At 37.1% G+C, this 26192-nt stretch overlaps 2 protein-coding genes across 2 annotated transcripts in view; one reads left to right on the top strand and one right to left on the bottom strand.

Annotated features, from left to right (window-relative positions):
• The window catches only part of MIOS (meiosis regulator for oocyte development), a 180423-nt gene that overhangs the window by 97381 nt on the left and 56850 nt on the right, over positions 1–26192 (top strand). The window lies entirely within an intron of this gene.
• COL28A1 (collagen type XXVIII alpha 1 chain) overlaps positions 1–26192 on the bottom strand; it is a 147946-nt gene that overhangs the window by 113070 nt on the left and 8684 nt on the right. Inside the window, exons 4-11 of the mRNA XM_090287205.1 lie at positions 25617–25637; positions 24040–24096; positions 22470–22523; positions 20614–20655; positions 13142–13168; positions 8755–8799; positions 5666–5710; positions 4556–4609 (exon numbers count right to left, since the gene is read on the bottom strand). Of these exons, the coding sequence (XP_090143331.1) occupies positions 4556–4609; positions 5666–5710; positions 8755–8799; positions 13142–13168; positions 20614–20655; positions 22470–22523; positions 24040–24096; positions 25617–25637 (345 nt within the window). The remainder of the gene's footprint in view (positions 1–4555; positions 4610–5665; positions 5711–8754; positions 8800–13141; positions 13169–20613; positions 20656–22469; positions 22524–24039; positions 24097–25616; positions 25638–26192) is intronic.

Raw genomic sequence — 26192 nt, 5'->3', positions numbered from 1 at the left:
GCCTATCTTCCACACCTTGACTAGGGACTGAACCCTCAACCTAGGTGTGTGCCCTGGCCAGAATAAAACCTGTGACCTTTCAATGTACAGGACAACACCCCAACCAACCAAGCCACATTGGCCAGGGCATCCCTCTTTTTAAAAATAACCTCTTTTCATAGAACATTTTGAAGGAATCAGGATGTTGAACCGGGATGTTTACTAGGCTTACAGTTTTAATTTTAGAAACTGTATATTTAGCTATTACTTAATTTCTCCAGCTACTTGAAAAATATCTTCTGTGCTTGGGAACCTCAAAATATGGGATGAAAAATATGGAGGCTGGACAGAGTTGGATAAGGAGGAGTATGGTGTCCAAGAATCACAGTGTGGTGCAGAACTTTGGTGTTTCTAAGTGCCTAATTTGCCCTCACTACCCCTCTTAAAATGTGTTTCTGTTTTTTTTATTAATACTAGGTCCTTTATTCATTTTTGATGGATGATGGATGAATGATTCACTGGAGATTATTTACCCTGATCATATCCAATTTATTGAACTGGTGACATTTCTCTATGGATTTTCTAAACATCTCAGAAGTTAAACTGAACCTAAGGGAAGACCAAGTCTCACACATTAAAGGACTTTGAGTTTCTTATACTTAAGTGTAGCACAAGAAGGAAACACTTAGGGGAAGAAAACCCTGCAGCATATTTAAGAATGTCCAAGAGTATAATGATGGAAGTAGTTAAAAGAAGCGAGGCAATTCATCTATTCAGATAAATTAATATATAATATTACATCACGGTACTTTTTCATTATTTGAGGACTAACATGTGTTACTTTGCCTTGGGAAAATGCATCAGGGCTATTTCCTGGTGTCCTTTGGCCTTAACACTGAAGCTCTCACACAAAGAGAATTCAACCTGTCACCACCTGTTTCCTGGTCACGTCACAATGAGCTGTCTCTCCAGGAGCACAAAGAGGGTCTCGGAAAGAGCAAATTTGCATGATACTTGAGAAAAAAAAAAAACCCTTCAGACAGAACCATGGAAAAACATCAAGAAATGGCAAAAATTACCTAATGTGGGCTTGCCCACCCAGCATTCTATGCTTATTTGCTCAAAACTAATTTCAGTAATTTATTCTCGGTGACTTGAAAAGCCTGCCAATCTTGAGCCATTCTTTCCAGTTATTAGAGGGCCCATTCCGTGGCCAGCTGTGACTGCAGCCTGACCCACCACAGCAGGCCTTGGTAGTGGGCATAGGGTTCTTAGGCACTCAGTTTTTACTGAGAGAGCACAGTGCTCTTTCCCGAGTAACACTTTCAGTTCTGTTCTAGAGATCAGCCTTCCTGGGTACTTCCATGGTTATAATTCTAGCTGATGTAGAGACAGATGGGATGTCCTCCTTATGAAGGCCACTGTGTGGCCCTCAAGTGTGGGAGAGGCTGAGGTACCCTCAGAGTCAAGGCTTCATGTTTTGTTTCTAAGGAAATGAGGGCATCCAGGGCAAAATAGGAGCTACTTTACATGTGGAAACTGTTAAGGGTAGAAATGGATTGTGGAGCAAGGCCAGAGTCACATTTTTTCTTGGTTTGTCACATGCTATTTTTTTTTCCCTTTTGTTCTTTGGCCACCGTTACTACAAACCTTTTGATAAAGAAAATCCAACCACCAGAGTGACAGAATGGGATTGTTGTTCATGAGAGAGACTATTCATAAATTTAGAGACAGAGGCAGATCCCATCTAGAAACTCTCAGGGAATAATCACAAATGTTACAAATCTAAAGGTTTCTATTAGAAGGTCTTGTAAGAAACAAAATAATTGAAAGAGCACATTACTGGTTTCTTTTTCCCCATGTGATTCCCTTCCTTCTTTTCCTGCATTTCCAGATAAACATTATAACTAAGTAGAAAGGCACCTCTCAACGGACAGATGTTTCTAGCCAGAATATATTAGAAGTGGAAACAGATGCAATTTCCATTCTGTCCAAAAGAAATATATTTACCTCAGGTTGACTATTCATGGAATTGAGCAATCTTCCTAAGGATATAAATATAACATGGTAGTTAAGAGCAGACTGGCTGGGTTTGAATCCTGGGTCTGTCCTTTACTCTCTGTGTAGACTTGGACCCATTGCTTAAACTCTCTGTGCAGTAGCCAGATCTGTATCCAATCTTGGGGTAAGAAAAGAGCGTTCCTCAAAAAGTGGTATTATGTTAAATGAGCACTTAGAACTATACCTGTAAATAATCAATAAACAAGTATTATCTATTATTATAGAAGTTTTAAAATAAATAATCCTCCCTGTGCCCATTAGAAGATGCAGAATTACTTGATTTTAGAGATTGTTTTGTACAAATTGCAATAGAAATTTCCTTCAAAACTTTTTGTAATAAAATGGTAATGGATGTAAAGAAATGTCACTGTAAAGCAACATTATTTTTAGATTGAGGAAAAAGTAGTTTCTTAAGTCTTTAAAATTTAGAAGTACATTCTGGGATACAAAATGAAATTATTCCCTGAAACCCAACTTTTAATACAATGCACTTATAAATGTATACAATTAAAAAATAATGATCAATGTGACATGCATCTCTGATACAAAGACAAGCAGAAATTAGTAGTCGCTTCAAATTAAGAGTCAAAAGACTACTACATTGTGACCTTAAACCAGAAATAAAATGAGAGGGGAAAAAAAGAAGCTCATTTCCACCTCACTTCCTCCCAACAATTTTGAACATGCTCTAGAAATTGACAGTGAACTTTTTGGCAATGAACTTTATATGTTCACCTGGCAGTGAAATTTAAGATTAACATCAAAGTGGTAATTTTATGTTGCATGTCTTTTACCACAATTAAAAACATTTTAAGAGGGGTCCTTTTGTAAATTGATGAAGTCTTCAAGTGCTTTTGACACAACAACTCCTTTTATGATGTTGTAAAAGTTCAGCACACAGTGTTATTTTGTTAGAAAATTACAAGCTCCCTCAAACACTTCACTCTTTGGTATTTATTCTTCCTAGGAATTAATCCATGGTTGGATGAAAAGCTAAACTTTGTAGAAATAAGTTTATTTCAAAAGAAAATCATAGTATGAGACATAGAGAGAAATGATCAAATGATGGCACCTCTTTTGCCACCAACCATCTCCCAAAGCCACATGTCCTGCACCCAGCTCAGCACTTCCTCAGATGCCCTCCAGAGATGATGGGCCAGGCTCTGCCTCTGCCTCAGACAAGCCATTTGATCTCTAGACTTTCTCATTTTCAAAACTGAAAACTTTGGGCCAAGATGATCTCTAATATCCCTTGTGGCTCAAAAATTCTATAATTCTATTCCTGTTGCAAACTCCATCCCTGACCCCTGATTTTAAGCCTCTCCTTTCACAAAGCAATGAAAATTGTCATCTTAGATAAACAAAGAATCCTAGAAATAAGCATGAACTGTCAAAATATTTTTTTCTTGTTCCAGGATTTTACCTCCATCCAAAGCAATTTTATAAAAACCTGCTACTCAGTATTCAAAAGAGCCATTTCCTTTCCCCAGAGAGAATTAATCATAGGCATGGACTGGGGAAGACACCTTCCACACATGAAGCTGAAGCATGCTCCTGCGGAGAAGCCCGTTCTATTTTAATTTGCCAATTAAAAGTGACCTGAGGAATCACACACTGTCCTTATCTCATTAAAAATACTATTCTTGTCACTCTCTGCCTCTCACTCAAGTAGTCCAACTACTCCCACAACTTAGGTTTAATAGCACTTTTAAAATATTGGCTTTATCCAAAGTCCGCGGGGGACAGCGCTTTCCACAGTTATTACCACCATAAATCTCACAGATTGTCAGTCACTAACTCAACTCTATTTATTGGGTATTTACCATATCTGTGAAATTTACTAAGCATTGAGAAGAATTAAAAAGGAACTAGAATACTTGTTTTCAGCAAATTAATGGCCACTCTCCTTAGAAAGCAGAGCCTTATAAAGGGTCTTTTACAGATTCCTCTTGTAGCTTCTTTTGGTTTTACATGGTTTCTATTCAACCCTCCCTGTCTTTCTTGCCTGGTTATCTGTGGAATGCCATTAGAAGCATGGCACTGATGACTGAGGTTACACCCCTGTTAAAAACAAACAAACAAAAAAAAGAAGCTTGATTTCTTTTGTTATAAGAGTTATAAATTCTCTTCCCTTATGAACTGTATATTAAGTTGACATTACATAGAGGAAATAGAGTAATTTGAATTGAGTTACTTGTTACTACTTCTCAATTTCTAGTGAGCCATATAATGAGTAAAGGACACAAGTCAAAGAGGAAACACTGCAAAGATTTTGATGATGGCTTATTTTTAATAATGTCCCCTTTGAATAATATAATAATAAATGATAAAGCTATGCCAAAGACTTCCTACTCATACTTGAACTTGATTCTATGTATATATGTGCAGTTTATTTTATATTGCCAAAGATGCTTCCTGAAAGAGTCCATTGACTTCTGCCTAATGAAAACAGGCATTACCATAGCTCACTAGAGGAAAGGCACTCTCCCCCTCTTTAACCCAAGAATAGGATTACCTTATTGCCTTGAAATCCCTTCAGGCCTGGGTCCCCTGGAGGTCCACTAATGCCCTACTCCAAGATGAAAACCAAGAATTAGTTCTGGGTACAAAGGTCCAGCAGGAATGAATCATTCATTTTGGTCCCTAGAGATGCACAAGTTAGAATTCAGAATATAACTCAGTTAAGTTGTGGTTACATGGGATTGAGAAACAGAATGAGATAAAATTCCTTCTTTCAAATAAGCAGGTTCTAAAATAGTACTTAAGCTGAGAGCAAACGTTATTAATGAGGTGCTTGTTTTTTAAACCTGTGTTTCCAACCTTATTTTTGTACTGGACTCCTTTTTTTTTATGAAAGATTTCAAATAAACAACTTTAAAAAAAATCTAAGGCATATATAACTGAAGCTTGGAGATTTGATGGCCCTGTGTTAGAGTGACTGTCCCATCTTGGCACAATTCCAGGCCAAAGTGAAGGAGTTGATGATTAACTAGATGCTATCCAGGAAATTTGGAGTAAAAGTATCATTTTCAGAAGACTTTTTGAAATACTGAAGTCAACTCTTCACACACCCTCCCCCCACTACATCTGTAGGTGAGGCAAATTCCCAGACTAGACAAAAATTATCCAAATTATTATTTTTTTATCTATAGTATATGTCTAACTTAAATAAATGCCTTAAAGAATCATTCCCTGTAATTAAGCATCAATTACTTATAGCGACAAAACAATACAAACACCTAAGTTATATAAAATGCATAACTCTTTCAACTATATTTTAGTAGCACTGCAAAAACAGTTACATTCTGCTTTTAATTACTTGGCTTTTATCTGTCTTTCTAGACTCTCATTTATAAACTTTTATCCCTTCACCTAATCACTAAGTAGACTCCCCTGCTGGTACCAATCTTTAGGGAGCCTGAATTAGTTATTAAAACATTAGGGTAGTGGTTTCCAAACTTGGTTGTACATTGGAATCACTTGGGGATCTTTAAAAAGATTGATGCCTAGCTCCAATCCCCAGACAATCTGATTGAATTGGTAGCAGGTGCAAGTGGGAAAAAGGCTTTTGAAAGCTCCCTAGGTGATTCTAGTCCAGACTTAGATTTGGTTTTAGCCTCCTTACCTGAAGTCCTCTGGGTCCTTTTGGCCCATATGGCCCTGGGGATCCCTGTGGAATAAAATTAATGGTAAGTCACTCAAAATATCCACCTTCTAAGTACAATGATTTTAGGTGGAAGAGAAGGGAGTATGTTTTCATTAATAGTCAATCTTCTTTGGTTATCTAAATATTGAAGCCAACATTGTTAATGAAATGATCCTGACAGATCAAATGAAGATCAAACTTCCCTTTAGCAAACAAACTCCATTAAAACATAATCTTAGATAGAAGTTATTGGCCCATATATTGACATTTTGATCAAAGTAAAGGATTTCTTAAGATTCCTTAGAAAGCAGTAAACTTGGTGAAATACTGTTCTCTTCCAGCCAGGTACTGTCAGTTAAATTAATTTAGTGGGTTTCTCTGATGTCTAGATTGCTCTTTTTTCCATCTTCAAAACATAGAATTTGGCAAAAACTCTGGTTATACTTAACACTCTTCTAATAGAAAACATTTCAGTATGTTTCATAACTAGGAAACCCTTTAAAGTTTATTTTTATTAGAGTATAGTATAGTCTAGTATCTCTTTTCTCAGGTTTTCCTTTTTTTACTGCTTTTGTTGTGTATATGTTCCTACACACTACTGTTCGCATGCATTTTTTGATGATTTTATTTATTTATTTTTAGAGAGAGGAGAAGGGAGGAAGAAAGAGAGGAAGAGAAATATCAATGTGTGGTTGCCTCTCATGCACCCCCAACTGGGGACCTGGTCTGCAACTCAGGCATGTGCCCTGACTGGGAATCGAACCAGAGACCTTTTGGTTCGCAAGCTGGCACTCAATCCACTGAGTCACACCAGCTAGGGCTTGTTAATGTATTTGCATCTACTTTTATTCCCGATCAATTTTTCTTCAAATAATTTGATCAAAGTGTATATACAATTTTGTATTCTACTGCTTGGTCTTCTGTTGAATAAAAAATATTTTTCTATGTCATTAATAACTCTTAGTAAACTGAATAATACTCAATAATATGAATCTACCATGATTTACTTACTCATTCCACTAGTTTGGACATTTAAATTGTTTTTTATGGTTAATATCTAAATAATGTTTTAAAAAACATCTTTGTGTATACATCTTTGTCCAACTTCTGATTCATTCCTAACAATGATTTCCTAGAAGAAAAAATAAATAAAAAATTTCCTAGAAGAGGATGCCTGATGTAGACAGACAATAAACACATTTAAGATTCTTTCTCACTCTCTTTTGTCTCTAACACCTTTTATGGGAAGAAAACGTGAAACTTTTCTCCATAGTTTATTCAGATTTCCATTCTCACTACCCGACTAGAGAAAGCACATCTTCATCTTACAGAATCTCCAGCAACACTGAGTATTACATATTATTTCAGTGTTTGCCAATTTGATTGGTGAAATAATATTTTAATGTCTTAATATCACTTACCTGATTGCTAATGTATTGGATATTTTTCACTTATTAGCCATTTGTATTTTCTTTTTTTGGTTTTCTGATTCTTTGTATGTTTTACTTAGGAATATATGTGAATTCTCTTCATATCAAGGATTCTATATTTCATTGCTCTAGACATGCATTTTTCAAATTTTTACATCTCTGACATTGGGATACATCTTACAATAAATTACATCTTTATAATTGACAGTATTTTTTCTTTTTGGCACAGAATATAATAGGGCATTTAACAATCCTTGGCATCTTGGTCAATGAAATGTGATATTAGCTCTTTGTCAGTCATTTTCATTTCAAGTAGTTTTCCCAGTTATTATCTAATTTTCATTTTCATTCTGTTCTGTATGTGTCCCTTCTTCTGTATTTTTGAGTCCAAGTTCATCTCTCCTTTTCGGTTATCTTCCAGGAAGAATCCACTCATTATCACACTTTTCATTTTGCCCCAAGATAATTACCAAGCCCACATTTTTCAGACCCACCTGACCTTGCACTCTGCAGCAGTTTAAAAAGCTTTCAAAAAGTCTCAAGCTATTTAAAGTGTTTAGTTACATGGGCCACTGTCATTATCTTTTCCTTTTCTTTTCACCTTCTGCCTCATTTTCTCTCCTTGACTCTCTGCCGTAATTAAAATATAGATATTGAAAGAGTTTGGTGTCTTAGTGGCATGCTATTAAGAGTTTTTAACTGTAATGAAAACTACTTCTACTCTGTGCTTTTTTTTGACCCTTTATTATTATATTTCAAGTGCACTCTCTATGTATTTCTGGTCCATTATGGAACTCCTTAATATATTTAATATTGTCTCCAGTTTAAATACTTTATTCATATTTACTTTTTAATGAAAAGTACATATATACTCAATTGTTTGTAGCTTGCTAGATTTTCAAAATTTGAAACCCCTATCTGTGTCTGGTTCTGCTACATTATTTATAACTATGTCATTAACTTATTTCATAGAGTTCTCCACTCTGCTTGGAAAGTGCTTTTGCTCAGTGTTTACATCTGGAAAACAAGTCTACTCTTTCCAGTGTAGCTTGAATTGACTTTTTGCTGTTAAATTATTCTTTTCACCATAACATTTAGTAGGCCTGACCTCACAGGTTAGCGTACCACAAAGCAAAATCTTAATGGACCATAAGAAAGGCATTTGGGGACACTATTATTGAAAGTTAGGTATGACTTTGTCTTCTGTTTCATGTTTTACTGGTGAGAAAATTGAGCAAATGACTCTCCAACTTCATTAGTGAGATCAATATAATGCATCCCAGGAATTTCCTATTTTTCAATTGTTCTGTTTTTTAAAATAAGTATAGTTGGTATACAATCTTATATTGGTTATATCAGTTTTTCAATATTTTTATATCTTACAATGTGATCACCCCACTAATTCTAGTCATCACTGGTCACTTTGTCAACTTGTCACAATATTGTTGACTATATTCCCCTCCCCATTTCACTCATCCCCCACTCCCTCCCTTCTGGTAACCATCCCTTTGGTCTCTATTTCAGAAAACACAACAAATAAACAAACCAAAACAGACTCATAGAAACAGGAATTTCATCTTAAGGAAACTGAGCCCCAAAGGATCACAGCTGTTAGCATTTTAAAAACATGTTCCTTACCTTGTCCCCTTTTATTCCTGGTTTACCACATTCTCCACGTATACCCTAAAAAATAAATGAATAAAATAAATCAGAGGACATTTGCAGGCATTCAGTGTTAGGATTTTCTTCTAAAGATTCCCAGCAGAACCTTATGACACAAGCGCTGTGATGGATTGTACCCGGTTTTATCCTCAGTCCTGTGGGTTGCTTGGGCATCAAAGTCTGAAAGATTTTACCCATAAGTCATCTTTAACTTGAAGAAATCAAGTCAGTGATACTACCTAATGAGGTTTAACATTTTTGGGAGACGGATGAAATTTTAAAAAAGGAGCTAAGGTTTCCTGACAATCTACCATATATTATATGCCCTTTGCATGTGTGATTTAATTGAATCCACAGTACAGCCCCATGAGATTAGTTTTATAATTCTTGTTTTATAGATGAGAAAACTTAAGCTCAATGAGATAACTTTTCCCCATCACAGAGCTAGTAAGAATCAAAGTCTGAACCCAGGCCTACCCAAACTCAGAGCCCCTGTTGTTTCTATAACACCATGCTCCAGCCCTGGTACCAACTTTGAGCAAGCCGTGGATTTTGCCTCGAGAGTGTGAAGAAGCAATTTGGAGGCCCTGTATTGACTTGGCAAGGAAAGGAGGCATGATGAATTAGCAAGGTCTGCTGGGAGAGAGAGTAGGCGTGGTGGCCAGCATGCTGTGTTTTCCATACTCATCCTCCGCTGTGCTGCCTTTCCTGGAATATTACTGAAAAAAAAAACCTAACATATACATTATGCTTCACAGTTTGTTATTGGTGTTACTTTACAGAAATTATCTCAGGTAATCTGTCATTCATTACCTGTCTGAGGTAGATATTATTAGCCCAGTTTTACAGTCTGAAATTTTGTGATTCAAAAAGGTTAAGTAACTTGCTCAGGGCTTCTAACACCTCCAATACTTGAACTGAAATGTAACAGTGAATGAGAATAACAAGTAGAGTTTGAATTTCAGAGTGCTTTCATATATATATTCTGAGCCTCAAAACAAGTCATATTTTTAAGATAAGGCAACTCAGTTGGAGAGGTAAATGGTTTGCTTAAATGTACATGCTAGCCAGTGGCTCCTAGTCCAGGGCCCTCACTACCAGTTTCTGCTTCTGCTGGTGCTGTATTTCCTGTGGGCTGCTCTGAGGCGTGCTACTCAAGATGCCACTACACAATGACATAAGGGACTTGCACTAACAGTGTCCTGCTTCCTTCATCGAGGAAGTCTTGCTATGAAAAATAAATATCAGATGAACTAAACAGAATACTTAGTGACCTAGTGGATTTATATTCTGGTGAAAGCTTTATCTTATCACAAAATAGCAACAAACGATTCACAGATTGACAGCCAGCCTGTAGACCATATTTTGAGCAGTGCTGCTCCAAGAAGGGAAATCACAACTGTCACCACCAACTGTGGATGCAAAGTGTGTGCCAAAGCCCTTGCATTATGACTAACCCCCACACCAGCCTTGCAAGGGAGATATAACTTCATTCATGGATAAGGAAGATGAGGCTCAGAGAGATTAAGTAATTTGCCCATGACCACAAGCTGAGTCTGTTAGACTCTCAGGCCCATGTTCTTCATTAGCCACCCAAAGCTGAATAAAGCACACTGCCATGGTCTGCAAGTTACTTCTCACTGACTCGACACCCCTGTCTAGGGTGCTGCACAGGGTGTCGCTGGCATTGGAGCAGGAAAGAGGGAGGTACAGTTCTTTGATCCAGCTATGCCTCTCTTCGAAAGCAATCTATCCTCTGCCCACACCATGTGAGTCAAACTGACCCAGGAAATACTGAGAATTCCCTTAAAACAAGTTGAACATTTATTCCTAAACGCAAATGGAAAATCACTCTTGAAGAATCAATTAGAAAGCAATTAACGTAATAATGCTAGATGGGACTAAAATGAGTCAACCACCAAAATATAAAACAGAAAAATACCATAAATACACTCAAAATTATTTTGGCCAGAATTCACATTCCATTAGTTCACACAGATATGTTAGCTATGGGGTCCTGAGGAACAGCATTTGTTCGGTGTCGGGGCAGAGCTCCATCAATGAAAATATTGGACTCATGTTATCTGCCTCTGCAAAGCAGTTTCTTTTTGGTGGGCTCATTAATCCCTGGTAAATGGCCACAATGACAGTTCCAGAGAGCAAGTGCTTCAGAAAGCTATGAACAGATTAGCTCTGTTCCCAGGCTCTGCCTTCTGATGCTGCTGCTCCCGGGGAAATCCTGGCTTGAATGTCAGGTTCAAGGTCATTTTCTCTGACAGCTTGTATTTTCCAAGTGACATCTCCTTCAGTGAATCTGGAATTTCCCAGAAGTTTCAATGAATATTTTCATATATATATATATATATATGCGTGTGTGTGTGTGTGTGTGTGTGTGTATGAAATACATATATCTTCCTGGTGTTGATAATTAGCTCATTGTATAAATCAAGATGGAGTGTGGGGGCATACATAAATTATCCAATACCTATATATTTGAGACAGTTTATGTCATATATATATATATATATATATGACAAATTTGCAATCATGGAACTTTTTAACTTTCCCATATTATGATGTATTTCCTGTCTTCCTAATAGCACCTTACATTTATAGGCCAGAAGAGAGTTTAAAAATCATTGTCACATCCATTATTCCATGTGATTCTCTGAAAATTAGGGAGGCCTCAATTAATCCAGGTCTATATGGTTGATGAAACAGACATTCCAAGAGGCTGAGTGGCCCAAGTTCTTAGGGCTAACGGCAGAATCGTGGCATTTCTTACACTCTTCCTCTTGATTGGGGTTATATTTATTTTTCTGTATGAAGGTTTACCCTTAGTATTTGTGGGGCCCAGGGATGAGTGCAAGCAGAGGCCCACATACCATGTACCTAAATAATAGAAAGTTACATATCGGGCTAATAAACTGGTCATGTTCTAGCTTCCTTTCTTGACAAATATATCTTCAAAAGAAATGTAAAAATTAAAGAATTAGGGGATTCCTCACAGGTCCATGCAGGAGTATAGACCTAGCCTAGACTTTATTTCCCACTTCCAGCTCCTCTCACAGCTGGACATACTGTGAGTGTGTGTAGTGAAAGTACCCCACACAGCACAACAAAGCTGCCTCCAGGCCCCCTCCCACCCTAGCGAACTGCTTCCATTTGGTTGCCCTTCAGGCCTGGGAAGAAAGTGGACATGAGCAGGAGGTTTGTGTATGCCTTCAAAGCAGGCTCACATCATTTTGCAGGGACAAGTGGGGTCTTGGTTACCCAAAGCATGATCTAGGCCAAGGGGACACAGGCCTCTTAACCTGCAAATCCTGGCTTGGGGGTGAGGGGCAGAAGAGACCCAGAGCAGGACACTCTAAAGTAAGGCCTCTCGCCCTGGTCTGAGGGTTGTACAGCCTGTAAGACAGAATGGATGGCAGGGGCTTGTTCAGACTTCAGAGAGAAAATCTGACCAGAGAACGGTGCCAGACTCAGTGATGAACTGTTGAGCGTTCTCAAAGGTTCCTGGGTCCCAGTCCAACTTGCTTATTTCTTTTGAATCACTGTTAATTTATTTCAAATTAGTTTCATCAGTTTCTTAATTTCTAATTTGTAAATAATCTACAAACCCATATCTTTTGTTAGTTTGTCAAATTTACTGCCCCTTACAATCTTTACTCAGATGCTTAACTGAATGAAGTCAGTGGTTCTTCACTGATTAACCAGGACAAATCCTCTTTCCCCATAAGAGGGCTGTGTTTCTAGGTATTATAGGACATTAAGCACCAAAGGGACAAACTAATTGAGTATTTCTGCATCCGTCTCTACATTGAAACTTTTAGTCTGGATACCTGTGCTGCATGGCTGTTAAACTGGGGTTTTCTCTTCATGTTTGCAGAGCTCAGGGAGAGTGGATACTAATCTCAGTAACCTCACGGCTCCCTTCACCCCTTACAACACACACCCATATCTTAAGTTATTATTTTTTTAATTTTAAAAAGTATTTTTTAATTTATTCATTGTTAGAGAGAGGGGAAAGGATGGAAAAGGAGAGAGAGAAAAAAAATGTTGTGTGAGAGAAAACAGCGATCACTTGCCCATCTCACGCCCCCAACCAAGGACCTGGCCTGCAACCTGGGTGCCCTGACTGGAAGTCCAACCAGCAACCTTTTGGTCTACAGGCCAGTGCTCCATCCACTGAGGCACACCAGCCAGGGCAAGCTATGTTATTAGTTTGTGTCAACAGAAATTAGAGTATGTTTATGAATTAGGGAATCCAGATTTACAAAAAGAACTTCCATTCAGTATGTAAATACAGTGATGTTCCTGTTTTTCTTTCCGGAATTCTGGTCTATTGTTGTTTCAAACTTACCTTCTCACCCTTGTACCCAGGAATTCCCTAATTAAAAAAAGAAAAAAAGTAAAATATGATATTAGAAGTCATAGCTGGAAGAAGTATTTTATGTTTTTCATTTATAACATAACAAAACACATCAGTACAGTCTTGGAAAATAAGACCACATATACCTAGGCTATTTCACTTTGCACTTAGGGATTGTACATTTACTAGGGAGAAGAAAAGAACCTATTTTCCCTTTTATTACATTCTATTCTCAGTACCAGGTATTTTTCAAACCCAATTTCTTACTCTTTGGCCTGAAGTTGAAGGAGAGACTATACACCGAACCTCACTGTAGACGCAAAGACCTGTAAATGTCTTTTCAAAATCGTTGTATTGACTTTCAAACTATGAACTATCACAGCTGAAAATGTTTCACAGAGACTGGTAGAGAAATTGGCTTTGGGAATGAGCTGGGATAATGTCCCTTAAAATGTACGTAAATATTTATATTCTTTATCGTCCTCCTTTTAAATTCAGTCTAGAATGCAAACATTGAGGAAATGAATGGTTCCTTTTTCCATCCTAATGAGGCGGTGACCTTAAAGCTACTATATTTTATCTTGTGCTAAATAAGGGGCCAGAGCTTCTGCTCCTTCTTCTGTGTCACTCCTGGGAACCCTGCACAGCCCTCTCCATTGTGTTGCTGCCCATAAGCCCTTTAAATAACACAATACTGAGTCTTAAAGGGACTGCGAAGTTACCAACTCTAAGGAACAGCAAGTCCTTTTCAAATAGGATTTCATGTCTTCTTCATACAACTGTGGTTTTTCAAGTTTGAAAATAGAAATGTAAGACATATTTTAAGTGGGCTGTAGAATCTAACGGAATAGACGAGCTATTCTTGCAACCACATGTGAGTCTGCCTGCAAAATTTTGTTGACTGTGACTTTTTACAAACAGTAAAAAGGAAAACTTCTGGGAGGAAATAACACTTTTCGCCAAATGAACATAGACGTGATTATGTTTTTTTTGAATTAGTGTTTTGGGTCCTTTTGGATATATTCCCAGAAGTGGGATTGCTGGATCAAAGGGCAGATCCATTTTTTATTTATTGAGGTACCTCCATACTGCTTTCCACAGTGGCTGCACCAGTCTGCATTCTTACCAACAGTGCACTAAGGTTCTCTTTTTTCCACATCCTCGCCAGCACTTGTTGTTTGTTGATTTATTGATGATGGCCATTCTGACAGGTGTGAGGTGGTATCTCATTGTGGTTTAAATTTGCATTTCTCTGATGATTAGTGATGTTGAGCATCCTTTTATATGTCTAATGACCATCTGTATGTCCTCCTTGGAGAACCCTCTATTCAAGTCCTTTGCCCACTTTTTAATTGGGTTGTTTGTCTTTTTGGTGTTGAGTTTTGTAAGTACTTTATAAATTTTGGATATTAACCCCTTATCAGATGTATGTGCAAATATGTTCTCCCATTCTGTGGGTTGTCTTTTTATTGATATGACCATGTGGTTTTTATCCTTCATTTTGTTTATGTGGTGAATCACATTTATTGTTTTGAGAATGTTGTAGCAATCTTGCATTCCTGAAATAAATCCCACTTGATCATGGTGTATGAGCTTTTTGATGCATTGCTGTATTGGTTTGCTAATATTTTGTTGAGGATTTTAGCATCTATGTTCTTCAGGGGCATTGATGTATAATTTTCTTTCTTTGTAGTGTCTTTATCTCATTTTTGAATTAGAATACTGCTGGCCTCATAAAATGAGCTTGGGAGGCTTGCCTCCTCTTGAATTTTTTGAAATAGTTTGAGAAGAGGTGTTAGTTCTTCTTGGAATGTTTGGTAAAATTCACCTGTGAAGCCATCCTATCAATGGCTTTTTATTTATTGGGAGTTTTTTAAATTACTGCTTCAATTTCACTAGGTGTGATCTGTCTATTCAGCTTCTCTGATTCTTCCTGATTTAGATTCGGAAGATAGTATATTTCTAGGAATTTATCCATTTTGTCCAGGTTATCCAGTTTGTTGGCTTATAGTTGTTCATAATATTTTCTTACAATTCTTTTTATTTCTTTGGTGTCAGTTGTTATTTCCCTTCTTTCATTTCTGATTTTATTTATTTGTGTCCTCTCTCTCTTTCTTGATGAGTCTGGTTAAAGGTTTGTTAATCTTGTTTATCTTTTCAAAGAGCCAGCTCCTGGATTCTGTGATTGTTTATATCATTTTTTTAGGCTCTATTCAATTATTTCTGTTCTGATCTTTATTATTTCCTTCCTTCTGCTCACTTTGGTCTTTGTTTGTTGTTCCTTTTCTAGTTCCTTTAAGTGTAAAGTTAGATTGTTTATTTGAGCTTTTTCTTGTTTTTTGAGATAGGCCTGTAATGCTATGCGTTTCCCTCTTAGGATTGCTTTCTCTGTATCCCTCAGATTTTGGATTGTTGTGTCCTCATTATTAATTGTTTCAAGATATCTTTTGATTTCTTCTTTGATCTCACTGTTGACCCGTTCATTGTTTAATAACATGTTATTTAGCTTCCATTTCTTAGCATGTTTCTCAGTGTTCTTCTTGTGATTGATTTATAGTTTCACAGCCTTGTGATCAGAGAAGATGCTTGATATGTTTTCAATCTTCTTAAATTTATTGAGACTTGTTTTTGTCCTAACATGTGGCCTATCCTAGAAAGCATTCCATGTGTATTTGAAAAGTAGGTATATTCTGCTGCATTGGGGTGAAATGCTCTGATGATATCAATTAAATTCATTTGCTCTAGTGTGTCATTTAAGGCCACCGTCTCCTTGTTGATTTTCTACCTGGAAAATGTATCTACTTAAGTCAGTGGGGTGTTAAAATCCTCAACTATGACTGTATTTCTGTCCCTCTCCCTTTATGTCGATCGAGATTTGCTTCACATATTTAGGTGCTCCTGTGTTAGGTGCGTAAATCTTTATTAGGGTTATATCCTCTTGTTGGATTGTTCTCTTTATCATTATGTAGTGTCCCTCTTTGTCTCTTATTATAGTCTTGGTTTTAAAGTCCATTTTGTCATATATAAGTATTGCTACCCCAGTTTTTTTCCTTTCCATTTGCGTAAAATATTTTTTTCCATCCCTTTACTTTTAGTCTGTGTGTGAGTTTCAACCTGAGATGAGTCTCTTGGAGGCAGTATATATATGGATCTTGTTTTCTTATCCATTCAGCTGTTCTATGTCTTTTGGTTGGAGCATTTAAGCCATTTACATTTAAGGTGATTACTGATAGGTATGTATGTGGTGCCATTCTATTGTTAGGCTGTTTTCCTGTTTCTTTTTTTTCTTTCTCTTTTTCTTCTTCTTAAAGCAACCTCTCTAACATTTGTTGCAGTACTGCTTTGGCGTTAACAAACTCCTTTAGCTTTTTCTTGTCTGGGAAGCTCCTTATGTCTCCTTCAATTTTAAATGATAGCCTTGCTGGGTAAAATAGCCTTGGTTGTAGGTCCTTGTTTTTTTATCACCTTGAATATTTCATGCCACTCCCTTCTATCCTGAAATGTTTCTGTTGAGAAGTCAGATGACAGTCTAATTGGTGCTCCCTTGTAGATAACTACCTGTTTTTCTCTTGTGATTTTTGGAATTCTCTCCTTGTCTTTAAGTCTTGTTATTTTGATTATGATGTGTGTGGGTGTAGGCCTCCTTGGGTCCAACTTGTTTGGGAACTCTGAGCTTCCTGGATCTATGTGTCTTTTTTCTTCACCAGATTAAGGAAATTTCAGTCATTATTTATTCAAACAGGTTCTTGATCTCTTGCTCGTTCTCTTCTCCTTCTGGTATTCTCATGATGCAGGTATTGTTGTGCTTCATGTTGTCCAAAATATTTCTTAAGCTCTCCTCATTTTTTTAAAAATTATTTTTTTCTTTTTGCTGCTCTGCCTAGGTGTTTTATTTCTACATTGCCAGCCTCCATTTCAAGTTCTTCTGGAGAATTCTTTTGTTCTTTCATTTGGGATATGTTTCCTTGTATTCCCATTTTGGCTGTTTCTTTGTATTTGTTTCTATATACTAGTTAGATCTGCAAAGACTGTGGTGTAGACCTTTGTCAGATGCTGCTTGACTGGCCCTGATCCACCTGTTTGGAGCTATCAGCAATCTAAAGCATGTGGCTCCCTCTTCTGGGCCTATTTGTGTACAGAAAGAACCAGGCAGCATGCAAAAGCCCACTTTTATTAGCACAAGGCCCGGGAGAGCTGAAGTCTCAGAGCTCCCAGAAATTCACCTTTGTTGTTAAACTAATCAATGATATAGCCTCAAGCTGTATTCAGTAGCCCAGCTTAAGATCCACAGAGTAGGGCAGAATAATTCCTATAGGTGGAACTATTGCTTCCCCTCAGGCTGATGCAACTTGGAGGGGAGTGCTCTGCCTGAGAGAGATAAACTCTGCGGTTGGGAGGATGACTCAGCACAGGGATCCTGGCAGCTGTTTTTTCAGTTCTCTCCCCAGATCCACCAGCCCCAGACTCTCCTCATGTGTCTCTAGTCCACTCGGCCCTTCCCCTGCCAGAGCCCAGGGAGTTTTGTGTGTGGCCCTTTAAGAGGCTCTCTGCATCTCCAGCCATCTCTCCCTGGTGAACATAAACCCTTCTGCTTTTCACAGCTGGATGTATCTGGGTTCCTTTCCCAGCCCTGGTGCTGTAGGCTGGGGTACCCAGCTTGGGGTTTAGACCCCATACTTCTCAGGGGGAACCCCTGCCACTGAAATATCCATCTGGTACTTCAGCTGCCTTCCTTGGGAGCCGAGTCAGCCCTTTTGCACCTCCTCCACACTCCCTCCAAGTCATGTTGTGGTGAAGTGGTTTCTCCTGTCTGTCCTTGGTCATAAGGCTTCTCTCCTGCTAGTGTTCAGTTGTTTATTCTGGATGATTTCTCTACAATTTAGTTGTAATTCCAGATTGGCCCTGGGAGGAGGTTAATGTACTTTCTGCTTACTCCTCTGCCATCTTGGGTCTGATCTCATCATTACTTTATGTTAAAAGAGTTTTAAGATTGTATTTAGAAAGGAGCCAATAAAGTTTACAAAAATAAAGGAATATTACTTTTTATAGTATACTGTTCTATTTTTGTTCCTTGTTTTTCTTTCTGAAATCTTGTTCATTTATTATTTGGTTGCTATCAGTTTCCTTCCTTCCTTTCTTTCGTAGCATCTTAATGACTAGTTTTAAAATATTCAAATTTAAAATATCCAAAACTGCACTCTTGGCTTTCTTTCTGAATTGTTTCTGACTGTCCTATTTCTATTAATGCTATCATCATATTTCAAATCACACAGAATTAAAAACTTATCATCTTTTCTCTCTACTTGCCCCTTACATTCCCTTAATTCAACCAGTTAAAATTCCCCAGCAGCTTCCACTGCAGTCATTTAAAATTCAGTCTTACCCTGGCCAGCGAGGCTCTACATGCTCTAGCCCCTGCCTATGCTGTAGCCTTCATCGGGTTCTGGCTTGCTTTCCATTTCCTGAGCCTGCCAGGATTGTTCCCACCTCAGAGCCTTTGTCCCTACTGCTATTCCTGCCTTGAAAGCCCTCATGACCTTGTTTTACATTTCAATAGCACTTCTGAGGACTGAAATTCTTATTCATTTGTTTGCCTATTTCTTGCCTACCCCTGATAGAACACTGTGAAACAGGAACTGTTTTGATCACCCTCGTATCTCAGAACCAAAAAGAGTACCCAAAACATAGAAGGTACTCAATTTGTTGAATATGTGAGTTAGAGTTAGTCACCACATTCTAAAACTTCTTCCCTTTCATCATTCTCACAATGTCCTTTTCCCTTCTGTTTTGTCATCACTGTAGTCTAGTTCTGTACAACAGAATGGGAGCCCCAAATGGGAGTCCCGTATGTAATTTTAAATTTCCTAATAGCCATATTAAAAATGAACAGTGGAAATTAATTTTAATAATGTAACTTATTCACCCCAGTAGGTCCAAAATACCATCAGTTCAACACGTAATCATATAAAAATTATCACTGAGATAGTTTACATCTATTTTGGGGATGTTAAGTCATCAAAATTTGGTGTGTATTTTATTTCTAAAGCACATCACAATTTCATGTTTCAACTGCTCAGTAAGCACATGTGGCTAGTGGCTTTCATAGTGGCCAGAGTAACTCTGGCCAATGTCCCTGTTATTTCTCATATAGGCTATAGGAAAAAACCTTCTAAATGCTTCATCCTTCTGCTTATTCCCATTTCAATTTCTCTTTTAGAGCCACTCCAGACTAATCTTCCAAATACATAAGTCCTGTGTCATATGCCTCATTTAAAATCTCAGGGGGTGCCCATCACCTGGCAAAGCCCAGACCTTACAACCAGCATACAGCACCCACTCTGTACTTCAAGCTGTGTCTGACACTGCTTCCCTTCAGGCAACGTAGCTCACCATTTCGCAGCACATGGCCTTCCCTCTGGCTGTTGTTCATGGCCCTCTCCACCTGGAATGCCTGTCCCCTTCCACCTTCCCATTCTGTCCTTTCCTGTCACAAGCCTACACCCTTCAGAGGTCAGCCCATAAAACCTACTCTGACAGTTCCAATCCCTGAATTCCTATAATATTTTGTGCATGCAATTCTACAGTGTTTTGATACTTTGCTTCAAATAGTAGCTAGTTTAAATATCTTATTTCTTCTATGAGAAAATAAATATTTCAAAAATATAAGTGCTTTGTTGTAATTTTATTTTCACTTAAGAGAGTATGCATTATATGTAGAAGATAACTAAGAAATGTTTCCTGAATAAATGACAAACATTCTGAATAAATTTCCATTGAAATTATCAAATGTTTTATCAGACTTTTCCATGCAGTTGATTAAAAACACCAGGAGAACAGTTTCTAAAACTTCTGGGTCTGAGTCTTGGGCTTTGACCCAAGGAGACAGACTGCGAGGAGAAATATACCATGGCCCCCTTTTGTTCACTGTATGCTTGTCTGGTATTTTCTACCTTAGTAATGAAAAAATTTTTTGTAGTTATTTCTCATACAATCTCTGGTATTTTCTGTCTTATAATTTTAGGGATAATCAATCAACTAAAATAATCTCTCTCTCTCTCTTTGTAGAAATGGATTTATAAAAGCGTAGTTTAGATTAGGTAATCGTTATGGCCCCCGAATTTTAATTTCTTCTTATTGCGAAAACAAAAAACAAAAACAAAAACAAAAAAACAGAAGAAGTAAAGCGAAATATTGTTCTTATTTGAACTTTCACAAATGTAAATTTAGTATCAGGGAATATCAGGTGGTTGAGTGCTTGTCCCATCATCACTCCCGTTGAACAGAGTCTTGTCCTCTCACACTCCCACTTCTAAAATTGTATTTGTCTAACTTGTCTGAGACGTCACTAGCACACGTAGATATAAATCATTTTTGCACTTGCACTCCGGGGGTCAAAATGATCAATTCCAGAACCTAGCACCTGGGATTATGTTCTTAGGAAGGCATTCCCGTTGCGTACATACCCCCGGGCCTCTTGCTCCAGGTTCCCCTTTTTGAGCATCACCCTGTGACAAACAAAAAACTCAGTCAGAATTCCACCAACCGGCAGAGGGGCTGATTGCTCAATAAAATGTGTTATTCAGAATTCCCAGATTAATAAATTAAGCCAATGGGGAAAAAAATCTCTGGCCTTTCCCACTGACATTTTCACTGTGCAATCTCAGGAAGAAAATAGCAGCTCAGATAGCCTTTGCCCTTTGGAGTGAAGCCAGATGTAGAGGGCATGGAATCCAGGTACATTTTCATAGCTTAAGTGGAGTCTTGCATCCCAGTTTAACAACACAGCCATTGTTCTCAAACACAGCATGGTACCCACTGGAAGCCAGCCACTCTGGCTTTTCTCCAAGAGGCTTTGGAATGTTTTCCAAAATGTCCTAAAGACTGATTGCTTGATTTCAGCAAGACTTAGGAAAATATATTATGTGGCACAATATTACAAGCCAAATAAATGAAATATGAAGATAGACTTATAACAGGTATAAACAAAACAGAAAAAAGACATGATGGCATTAATTTGAACCCATATAAGGTGAGTGAGTGTATGGGGGGGGTGTGTATATTGTAAAGCAACTCGAAGATGCTTTACATTCCCTCTCTTTGACAAGCATGCATTTAACTTAGTATATTTTTCGTTATCTCCCTAAACATTTTCTCAGACATGAATTATAATTATTATTGGGTTAATTTTTTGAATATCTGAATGCCTCTTATGTAGTGCCCAATTGTCTTCCAAAATGTGCCACTTTACCTTTGCAATGAACAGCAAACCAGGTTCACTACCATATTTCTATCACTAGTTTTTATTATTTTAATATTGCTATGTTAACTATTATAAAAAATTTTTTAAATTTGAAACACAGAATAAACCAAATTATGTGAATTAGAAAATTTACCCCTCTTAATCCCAAAATACAATCTAACAACCTTGGCCTCTCAAGTTTCTACAATGTGAGTAATTAGTATTAGAGGGTACCTCAATGTTTCTGTTTTAAGTTTCATTCATGATATAGTGAAATTAAATGTTTTTTTTTTTAATTTCTTTATTTACTGGTTTTATTTCCTTTCTTGAAAACTATTTGTGTCCTTTGACCATGTAACTATTAGAAGGTTGATATTGTCTCATCCATTTAGGTACTATGGAAATTAACCCAATGTCCATTTTATTTGATGAAAACATTTCCCTATATGTTTTCCTCTTTATTTTAATTATTGCTTCTCATTATGTAGAATTTTACCTTAAATTTTCACATAGTTATATCTGCTAATCTCTGTCTTGTGATACCTTTAGTCACTCTAAAACTTGGAACACCATTATCCCAACAATGATCTGAACAGATAATTAAAAATAATTAATCTAGAATTTTTTTGATGGGTACACAAAGAAAAGAATTGAGTAACTGCCTGAAGAGTGAGAGACAATCTGGTATTTTTTTCTATTATTATTGTAGATCAGTTATCTACAAAGTAGATCCATAAAAAACACGTGTCTAGGGCAATCTGATATGGAAAATGTCTTAATAATTCATGGGACATTGTGCTAATTAATTTGGAACACCATTATTTTAATTACAATTTTCTATTTATTAGGTCCCAAGATTTCCTTAATATATTGACTGACATGGTCATATGTTACTGTAAATACAAGCTAAACAAACTATATAGCTAACATAGAAGTGAACATCCTGTACTTTTCACGGAAATCATCAGATTTTTTGGCATTGACATATACTGCAATGCTCTTTGTTTTCTTTGTTTTTGTTCTTTAAGTAAATTTAGAAGAAGATACACTGGTCTAAAGGAAAGCTGTTTATTCATTTACCGGATTTCCTTTTGGTCCTCGCTCACCTTTGATACCTGGGTTTCCATGGGTACCCTGAAGACAAAGGGAAAAAAAGATTATATTGAGCAGCCATTTCATTAGTTTCCTACACCTTACAATAATTTCTGATCAGCTTCATCCCATAAAAGGAAGATTGTAAAAAAAAAAGACTTTATCTACCAAGAAGAGAGTCAACTCTATTCTCTCTTTTCCTACATATCAGAAAGGCTACACTATCTTGCGTAGGCAGATATTCTCTAGATTATTCAAAAGAGGACAATGTCTGTCTGTCTGTCTCTCTCTCCTTGATATCCAAGGGACAATCTCAAAAAATGAAAGAAGAGTTCTCCAATTCCTGTTCCAGAAAGGCTCTCCATTTTCCTACTCTAACAATTAAAAAAGCTCAGTTTTCTGAGAACTGGTTTGGGGACCACCTAAGCAATGTTCCATAACACAGTTCTATGGCTATCCTTATTAAAACATGAGACTATCTCTTCTATCAATATTGACCAAAGTTGTCAGATTAGCTCAGCAATTGCAAGTTTTGTTACTGTTCATTCTAAAACACAATTGAGTACCACAAGTAAGCCTCCCACTGGTAATCTCTTGGTATCATAAGTATAAACTAAGATTTGATAGTGAGGGAAATTCAAGCCTTTGCTTTGACTCAAGTCGGCTTCTACTGGCTACCACATTATCATGGAATGTATCAAACCATGTATTTTGAGGGGGAAAAAAATCGCCACTTTCTATTTCCTTGATTGGTAGAAGTGTTGAAAAGATATTGGCTTTAGACTCAAGTCTCAAGGTAAAATATATCAAAGTCTAAGAAGCTTACAGTACACATTTTCCTTCCCATCCCCCAAAGACATGCATTAGTTCAAAATTTTTAGCCATGCATTTTTGTGAACTATCTCCACTGTGCTTCTGAACATTAAGGTTTGGAATCACATAAGTAAATGAAATACTGTAAGAGCAGCATGGATGCTTCCTGATGATCTGTTGTCAGGGAAATATCCAGCATCTCCAGTCATCATGAGATCATCCCACATCACAGAAGTCACTGTAATCCCCAAGGCTTCCCCGCCAGAGCTTCCTCCACACAAGGCCACACGGCGTTGCTCTTGGGTGAGTGTAAAGACACAGTTACCTTCAGGAGCAGTCTCTGCCCCTTGTTTCTAGTTGGAGCAAATAAAGCTTTGCCTAAAGCACTGAGATTTAGATAATCTCTTTCTGTATTTTCATTTCAGTATTGAGAAATTCTGGCCCCAAATGCCACATAAGAAGTGATTCTGAAATAACCTTTGTGGGAGCAAATTCATCATTTTAAACCAAGTCTGCCCTTAGTTCAGGTCAGTAAAAACCCAGATTTATTCCTAAGAACAGAAGGTATCCCTTTAGAAATAAAAGAGAGAAAGAACACTTTTTAATTAATTAATTATTTTTTCTGCTGTTACTTGCACACAGGTGCCTTTTGACAGCATGAAATAACCCTGGTATTTGCAAGTGTGAGTAGTGATCATCCTGAGACTCCTGATTTGACCCTAAATTCAAAGGGAAGTACACTCACCGGAAGCCCTGGATTGCCTGGATCCCCCTTCTCACATTCACAGATCTTGCGTTCACACTGAATCAATAATGAAATACAGTATTAACACATAGTGAAAGACAGCATTTCAAATCTTATTCAGTACATTACTTAATGGAACACTCCCTTGAATAAATTTTACCTTGCAAGATTTTGCTCTTCCTATTAAATTCGTCTAGGAAAACTCAGATCTAGTAAGAATCAGCTAATAGAGTATTACTAAACATTGCCATGGTTAAATTAAAGAGACTGTCTATCAAACATATATATAGATAACATCTAGTTGCTAGTTAAAAAAGGGAAAGATAAACATCTTCAGTGGATTATTGGAATTTCTGCTGTTTCCCATTTGTATGACACATCAAAGCTCAATAATATACAAACACCAAATACTCATTTACTCAGCGAAGGAAAACATTTGACTTAAAACGTATTTAATGAATTCTAAGATGCACGTTTTTCCTTATTATAACATCTCTGAAATCAGAGTAAGCCCAATCACGATGAAGTTGCTATTTTCTGCATTTGTACTTTAAAACTTACAGAATGACACGGAAGAAAACTCCAGAGACAGTATTGGAGCACTCAAGAAATACTGTACCACCCATGACTCTGAGACTAAAAGTGATTCAGGAATTTAGACTCTGAATACGAAAAAGTTTTAGAAGCAACTGATTTAGTTTGCTTATATTTTCTCATACATATGTGTACAAAAGTGATACAGGATTTAAAAATCTATGTATAAATAAATCTGAAAGGACTCTTCACATAGGTATACAATGAAAAATCATAATTAATAAGACTGTATCATAGTTTAATTGCCAGAGTTTTTTCTTGTCATAATGACACATAAAATAATGGTGTGTCTCACTGTGTATAATTCAATGAAATATGCTCTGCAAGGTTTGGTGGCTCCTATTATTTTATGCAATATTATGTATACATTTTTTGATGTTAAATAAACCATTTTTCAAAGTCCAGATATTCCAAACTCTCTGCATTAAGAAATGCATGTTCAGTACAGTAGTCCTCTGCATGCTGATGGTCATCTGTTGTGCTAAGTACTACCCAATCAATGTTGGCCAGCTTCCTCGGCCACTTGGTCTGGTTGCCACTATCAGGAAGAATGACCTTACAGTCACTCAGCAGGCAGCAGGGGGTGACTCTGAGCTGTCTCAGCCTGGAACACTGCCGAACTAACCCTGACCAACACCAGGCACACCTCCCAAAGTAGAGGACCCCCCAAGTAGCTGGTGTCAGAGACATGCTGAGAAAAAAGGAAATCATATCAAACTAAGCAAAAACGATGTCATTTGGTTATCATTAATTTCTAAAATCAGTTTCTAGAATCACATTAAATTTCTTCTAATTTTTTAACCTGCAGTGGATATGATAGCCTAAAAGAAATCAGATGGTAGCCTAGAAATAGTGCGGCTCTTTTTAAAAATAGTTAAGCATTTTTATTTAGTCACACCTATCTTCTAATGAGAATTATAATGCTGATTTGATAATGCAAGCTTTTAGAGTAATTCATAGTAATCAAAGTAGGTGGTACTTACCTTCTTTTCAAATAAGATATCCTAGGAGGGAAAAAAGAATGAAACATTAACTCAATTTATGGTTCTGCTTCCAACTCTCATTAGTCTTAATTATTCCCTACAGGATAGGCAATTTCCAAGAAGAATAGCAAGTGAGCCTTTTTAACCTTGTGAAAGCAATAAAGCCTGCCAGCCAACCACTAGCACTCTGAGCCATATAATAATAGGAGACATGAAAGGCACTAATATTAAAAGTTATTCTGTTTTCTAAGAACTTTAGCCTATTGCATCCTATGCTTACCTTTGATTTCCTTTATCAGCTCTATGATCTGGCTACAAGCTTAATTTGGCTACAAGTTTAATCAGTCATAATGAGATATTTTGTGGTTTTTAGTTACAAAAACGTAGGCATTAAAACATTCAGTTTAGTGTTATAACTTCAGGAAATATGAATGAGCATTAAGGAAACTTGACCTGCAGTGTTGTGACTTGTCCAAAATCACACACTTGAGCTGAGTTACCTGACCAAGTTCGGTGCTGCTTCATACTTACCCACACAGAAAAGAATTAGCTGGACTATTTTTCAAAATTACCTTA

Source organism: Furipterus horrens, unplaced genomic scaffold, assembly GCF_987537825.1.
Source record: "Furipterus horrens unplaced genomic scaffold, mFurHor1.1.pri manual_scaffold_9, whole genome shotgun sequence".
In the NCBI taxonomy this organism is placed as follows: Eukaryota; Metazoa; Chordata; class Mammalia; order Chiroptera; family Furipteridae; genus Furipterus; species Furipterus horrens.
The sequence above is the reverse complement of the archived record's forward strand: the minus strand, read 5'-3'. Positions and strand labels throughout refer to the sequence as shown.